Below are 7,015 nucleotides of genomic sequence, written 5' to 3'. Positions count from 1 at the left end.
AAGGCATTTGCTTTTCTATTTGAAATGCGCTCCAATGGAGTGAGAAATGAATGCAAAAAAATTTAAACAGAACAAAAAACAAATCATTATAACAATGTACATGGTTATAAGAAATACGCTGCAAATATTTTAGTACATTCCATGAAGTTACGAAGAATACTGGTTCTGCGAAAAATCTATTTTGGTACATACCAATTTAAGAAGTAATCGTTTTGCTTTCAGTGAAAGAACTTGTTAGCTTATACGAGTAAAAATGGAGGAGACCACTTTAGAAATTTATTTTGTAATTACGCTTAAATTTTTTACTGAAAAATCAAGAAAAGTGCAACAACTCTGAATATTAATTTCGTTTTTCTTTTCTTTAAAACGAAATGTTAAATGACCGAAAATTATAATGTTTTTTAGTAGACTTGACTTTGTCGAAAATTAAAATTTGGTAAATCTATTCTATGAATTCTAAGTTTTTGTTTTTCATGCTATAGAAATAGCTAAAAATAACTTTGTTTTCGATATAAATATTTATTGTGATGTAAAATCCTTATTATCGTTTTAAACTTTTAATATTACTGTTATTTACTATTAATTTTGGCAACGAGCGAAAACAAAAATAACTTTTCTTGTGAAATGAAATTAAGGTATTTTTCCTTTCATACTTATTATTGAGTGATTTATTTATTTTAAGTTATGTTTTGTTTCATTTAAATGTGTTGCCTTTGCTAAGTATTGCATACAACCTTTCTTGCTTTTTTTAGTTATTGTTTTTCCCTACTCAAGTTCAAAACTGAGTTTTTTTGTTTTTTTTTTGTAATCTAGTTTATAATTCGTAGGTACTCTTACATATTGAACAAAAAAAGGTACTTCCCCTTTAAAAAGACATTATTTATTGAAATTCATGTGAACATTACGTTTATGAGTTTATAGAATGAGTTTGATGTCCTTTCCCAGTAACTATTTTTTCCCTAAAAATTGAATATTTCTTCAAAAAACGTTGTAACAATTAAAAGAGTGCATTTTAAATAATTTAGAGCCTGAGGCGATCGGGAGAGAGCGAATGTTGAAAAAATAATGCAGGAATACAGGAAAGTAGGGTCGTGCACAAGTGATTTTTATACCACCGCAAAAATTTCACCGTGAAATTTACGTATTTGAAATACGCTGAAAAAAAGTCGATATTCCGATATTCCTCAAAATATGTTTTCTACTTTATAACAAAAGGGAAAAAAACTGTAACAACGTGTTGGAACTGAAAGTATAGAATTTGAATTTCAGAATATTCTCAATGTTTTGTGTTCATATTTAATTACTAACGTTGTTTATTTAATGTTTATGTAAATTAATCGTGTTCTATTTTTCTAATGGCTTTACTTTTGGTGTGGCAACAGTGTTGTCTAATGTATAAAACTGCCAGTGTTGTGGTAGTCAGGACTTGTTTTTTTTTTTCTTTTTACTTCACGCGTATGTAAACTAACCATGCTTTTAATTTGTTTTTAATAAATAGTTTTGTTGAAGTTTAGCGTTGTCTCTCGAGTTTAAATTCGGTAAAATAATGAAGTAAGAATCTGGGACATTGAATCAAATGTCCCGTACCTGCAACAAGTTAAATATGTTTAGAGTTAACATAATTTTAGTGGCGTCCGCGACAGGATAATTTCTTGCTTCAGAATTGGACACTGTACTTGAGTCATGGATACACTAAAAGCTCAACGGAAAGGTCAGAGAACGGCATTTTCTCAGCTTGGTAAGAAAATTACTGAGGAACTTTCTAATGAAGTTAGTGATAGTGAGAATCTGCGGATTTTGTTGGGTCAGCTGAAAGATAAATTTAAACGTTTGGACGCAGCTCAGCAGGCCGTTCTTCTAAAGATAAGTAAAGAAGAGGAATATTTGAGCGAATTTGCAGCATCAGAAACGTATTGGGATACTTTCATGGCTTTGAGAGTGCAGTTGGAAAATAGGCTATCTGAGATTACGAAGACTTCAAAAGTAGCTGAGGAATTGGACGAGAAGGGAATTTCTACACCCCGGATTCGTAAATTTCAGCTCCCACTTCTCGAATTAAAGTTTTCTGGAGATCCTAAGGAATTCTTGTGCTTCTGGAGTCAGTTTTCAAAGATACACGAGGACTCCGACATTGTTCCGGAAGATAAGTTCCAGTACTTGTGCCAATGTGTTGTGCCAAATTCCCGTGCATTTCAGTTGCTAAGCAGTTTTCCCCCTACTGCAGAAAACTACCCGAGGGCAGTTGAGCAGTTCAAAGAACGATTTGGGCGAGATGATTTACTCATACAAATCTATGTGAGAGACCTGTTAAGTCTGGTTATGAAAAATGCTTCTGGACATTCGAATATAGACTTAGCTTCTCTGTACGATACTGTAGAAGGCAAATTGCTTGCCTTGGAAAGTTTAGGCAGAACGAAGGAGAAATTTGCGGAATTCTTGGGTCCACTTGTTGAATCTTGTCTACCAGAAAGTGTTGCGCGCCTGGAAAAGGACAAGAACACCTGACGGGAATTACAAAGACTCTGAAAGAGCATTAGATAAACTCATGTGTTTTTTACGACATGAAGTTGAAGCTGATGAGATGATAAAACTTGCTCGATCGGGTTTTGGAAACGTAAAAAGTAAAAATAATGCGAGTGTTTCGGATAGTGTAAATTCGGGGCATTGTGAAGTGCCTACTTCTGCTATGCTTTTGTCCACTGATTTTGGGAAGGGTAAGTTCAATTTGTGCTGTATTTTCTATGAGAAAAACCATCCAAGTTATAAATGCTTTAAAGCAGAGCGAATGAGTTTAAATGAAAGGGAAAAAATTGTTTTAAAGAAAAAAGTTGTTTTAGCTGTTTAAATCCTAACCATTTTAAACATCAATGCAAAGCAAATATAAAATGCCCTGTATGTAATAAGAACCATTTTAAGCTAATGTGCCCTAGTTTTTATAATGAAAATGTTGACAAAAATAAATTACATGACCCAAAATCAAATGTTTCAATGTCGAATAATAGTAGAAATGAAAAAGTATTTTTACAAACTTTATATGTAAATGTAAGCCATAATAGTAAAACTTTAAAGTGTAGAGCTTTGATAGATTGTGCTTCACAAAATTCTTATCTATCTGAAAGAGTTGTAAAACTGTTAAAATTAAAACCTATTCGTAAAGAAAGGGTTATTCACGGCCTATTTGGAGGTAAAGAAACGGAACCTATGCTTCATTCAGTTTTCGCTTTAGAAGTTTGCGATTTAAATGACACTTTTAGATGTTCTTTCGAAGTTTTTTCGGAGAGGAAAATTTGCGGGTTTGTCCCGAATGTTGGCGATTTTCATGTCCTCGAAGAACTAAAAAGAAAAAACATCGTATTGAGTGATTCTTTTTGTGTGGAAAAAGACATTGATATGCTGATAGGGGCAGATGTTCTCGGAAAATTACTAACAGGGGAACATTTACAGTTAAATTCTGGATTGACAGCGACTAGAACTAAGTTAGGATGGATAATTATGGGTAAAATAGATTATAAACATGAAAGGGACAATGTTTTGACTTCGCTTTCCTTGCATGTAGTTTACAAAAACTGTGGAATTTAGAAAGTTTGGGTATTTCTGATCCCATTGCAGAAATGGATAGGAATAAAAAGTATGCAGAAGAGTCTGTTAAATTTCAGGAAAAGTTAACTATACTTCCTTCCGGAAGATATGAGTTAGAATTGCCGTGGAAAAAGTATAGTGTAGAACTATCTGATAATAGAAATTTAGCATTTCAACGCAATGTGAAAATGATAAAACGGTTAAGTAGTGATAATTTATTAAAAGACTATCTACATATTTTTAATGAATGGGAACAAATGAATATTATAGAAAAAGTACCTGAGAGTAAGTTAAACAAAAAATGTCATTTTTTGCCGCATAGACCTGTTATCAAAGATAGTAGTGCAACAACGAAAATGAGACCAGTCTTTGATGCTTCAGCTAGGGAAAGGGGAATGTTATCTTTAAATGAATGTCTAATTAAGGGCCCAAATCTTATGGAACTGATACCGGATATTCTAGACAGGTTTAGAACATACCCTATTGGTCTAAAGTTCAGACATTGAAAAGGCGTTTTTGCAATTAGCTAATGCGTTTTTGCAATTAGGTATCGCTAATAGGGATAGGGATTTTTTGCGATTTTTCTATCCTTCTGATGATGAAATTGTTTACCACCATTGTCGTCTAGTCTTTGGACTTTCACCGAGCCCATTTTTGCTCAATGCCTTGATTAAACACCTTTTGGATCATCTTCTCTTGAGTATACTGATGTTATTGAAAAGTTTAAAAAATCTTTTTATGTTGACAACTGCATTACCGGTGTTTTTGATATTAATGAAGAAGAGCATTTTATTGAAAAGGCTCAAGTTATTTTATCTAAAGCTTGTCTAAATTTACGAAATTGGGAAAGCAACGTGGCTTGTAAATACACAACAAAACAAACCGGTGACACATCACTTCTGGGAATGTTATGGAATTTGGATGCGGATTCCTTAAGATGTAACATTAACTTGAAGGTTTTAAATTGTGATATGAAACTCACTAAGAGACTTATTTTATCTGTAGTGCAATCTATGTTTGACCCTATTGGTCTGTTATCTCCAGTTACATTAATTCCTAAACTTGTGTTGCAAAATACCTGGAAACCCAAGATTTCTTGGGACCAGATATTGCCACCTGATATTGAAAAGGACTTATATAAGTGGATTAGTGAGGTTCATTTGTTGAAAGAAGTGTCAATACCTCGTTATATCGGCTCCAATGCAACCATTGAATTGCATGTTTTTGTTGATGCGTGTAAAGATTCTTATGCTGCTTGTGTGTTTTTGAGAGTGGTTGAAAAATCTGAAGTTAAGATTACTCTTATGAGAGCAAAAGCAAGAGTTGCTCCTTTAAAGAAATTAAGTATTCCGCGGTTGGAATTGATGTCTTGTTGCATTGGGGCTAGATTGGCTTTTGCTGTGAGTAATGCTCTTAATTTACCTGATAGTAAAGTTACTTTTTGGTCTGATTCTACTGTAGCCTTATGGTGGATCAAAGAGGGAGGAGATTGGTCAGTTTTCGTGTCAAATCGTGTGAAAGAAATAAATTCATTGACTCGACCTCAGTCTTGGCGTTGGGTTCCAGGGAGTATGAATCCTTGTGACGTGGTATCCCGTGGATGTTCCATTAAGAAAATAGTAAAGTCTGAATGGTGGACCGGACCTCTGTGGCTTAAGGAGGATCCAGAACATTGGCCAAAAGACAAAATCGAGTGTCCTTCGGAGGAAATTAATTTAGAAAGAAAACGTGTCAAATTGGTAAATATTAATGCATCTGACACCTCTCCCCCTTGGTACGCCATAAGAACTTTTGACTATGGTAAAATGATTAGAGTAATTGGTTGGGTTTTACGCTTCGTAAATAACTGTAAAAAGAATAAATATGCTAATAAAGAGTCTTCTATTTATGTGGATGAAATAGAAAATGCTGAGAAAGCACTGATCCGTTCTGTTCAAGAATCTTATTTTTCTAATGTTGAAAATGTTAAAACTGTTGAACTAATAATTGATAAAGATAACCTTTTACGAGTAAAAACTAGTATTACTGAACGTAAAGATAAATTGAACTTTTTGTATCCTTATCTTCTACCTGGTAATTGTACTTTTACAAAAATGCTAATTGAATATACCCATAGGAAAAATTGTCATGCAGGAATTCAAATGATGCAATGTATTTTGAGAGAGAAGTTCTGGATTCATAAAGCTCGTAAAACTATTCGTAATGTCTTGCGTAATTGTGTTAAATGTTAAAGATTTAAAGCTAGGTCCATGTCGTGTGAACCTAAAACACTGCCAGCAGATCGAATTGAGGATTGTGCTGTTTTTCAAGTTGTGGGAATTGATTTGGCAGGTCCGCTGTTTTTAAAATTTGGTCTAAAAGTTTGGATTGTGTTGTTCACGTGTGCCGTCTATAGAGCGATTCATCTTGAGCTTGTAAGTTCGCTATCGACGGAAACATTTTTATTGGCTTTAAGAAGATTTATAAGTAGGAGGGGAAGGCCAAGAACAATTTATTCTGATAACGGGACTAATTTTAGAGGAGCTTTCAACGAATTTTCAAATTTAGATTGGGAGAAAATTCAAAGGGAAAGTAACACGTTGAGAATATTTTGGAAGTTTATTCCACCCACAGCTGCTTGGTGGGGAGGATGGTGGGAAAGATTCGTTAGGCTAGTCAAGGAATTGTTGAGATGTACTCTGGAAAATTCAGTTTTATCTTATGAAGAGTTAGAAACTGTTTTATGCGAGTGCGAAGCAGTAATAAATTCACGGCCTTTAACTTACGCTGGGGAAAATTCTCAAGATTTAATTCCATTGACTCCATCTATGTTCTTGACTGAGAATCGTAGTTCTGATGTTAGAGATTTGGATGAAATAGACAGCAAACATTTAGTAAAACGAATCAGATACCGGGCTAAACTTTTAGGGGATTTAAAGGGACGATTTCGAAGAGAATATCTCAGTCAGTTAGTTCAAAAAAGTAAACAGAATGAAAGCAGTAAAAAAACTCGAATTAAATGAAATAGTTTTGATTGAGGATGACTTCAAGAAACGTTCATATTGGCCTTTGGCTAGAGTAGTTGAATTAATTCCAGGGCGTGACGGGAAAATTCGAACCGTTAAGCTCAAAACACAGTCTGGGATTACTACTCGGTCTATCCAGCGGGTTTTTTCTTTGGAAATGAAAACAGGAGAACTTATCTCGGAGGAGAATATCAAAAAATGCATCACTTTGATCAAAATTTCAGACAAGTTGGATTTGTTTCTTCGTCCTTTGTATGTTTTGAGTTGTTAGCCACCAACTCAAGGTGGGGAGCATGTTGGAACTGAAAATACAGAATTTGAATTTCAGAATATTCTCAATGTTTTGTGTTCATATTTAATTACTAACGTTGTTTATTTAATGCTTATGTAAATTAACCGTGTTCTATTTTTCTAATGGCTTTACTTTTGGT

The 7,015-nt window shown here is 33.9% G+C and overlaps 2 protein-coding genes across 2 annotated transcripts; both read left to right on the top strand.

Annotated features, from left to right (window-relative positions):
- The first annotated feature begins 2,545 nt into the window (after nt 1-2,545).
- LOC129217958 (uncharacterized) lies at nt 2,546-5,810 on the top strand. The gene is made up of 3 exons (XM_054852189.1): nt 2,546-2,714; nt 3,580-3,864; nt 4,585-5,810. The coding sequence occupies exons 1-3, from the start codon at nt 2,546-2,548 to the stop codon at nt 5,808-5,810; spliced, it is 1,680 nt and encodes a 559-aa protein (XP_054708164.1).
- An 18-nt stretch (nt 5,811-5,828) lies between these two features.
- Nucleotides 5,829-6,581, top strand: LOC129217942 (uncharacterized). Its single transcript, XM_054852188.1, has one exon. The coding sequence runs from the start codon at nt 5,829-5,831 to the stop codon at nt 6,579-6,581; it is 753 nt and encodes a 250-aa protein (XP_054708163.1).
- The last annotated feature ends 434 nt before the right edge of the window (nt 6,582-7,015 follow it).

This window comes from Uloborus diversus, chromosome 1, assembly GCF_026930045.1.
Source record: "Uloborus diversus isolate 005 chromosome 1, Udiv.v.3.1, whole genome shotgun sequence".
NCBI classification, from domain to species: domain Eukaryota; kingdom Metazoa; phylum Arthropoda; class Arachnida; order Araneae; family Uloboridae; genus Uloborus; species Uloborus diversus.
The sequence above is the reverse complement of the archived record's forward strand: the minus strand, read 5'-3'. Positions and strand labels throughout refer to the sequence as shown.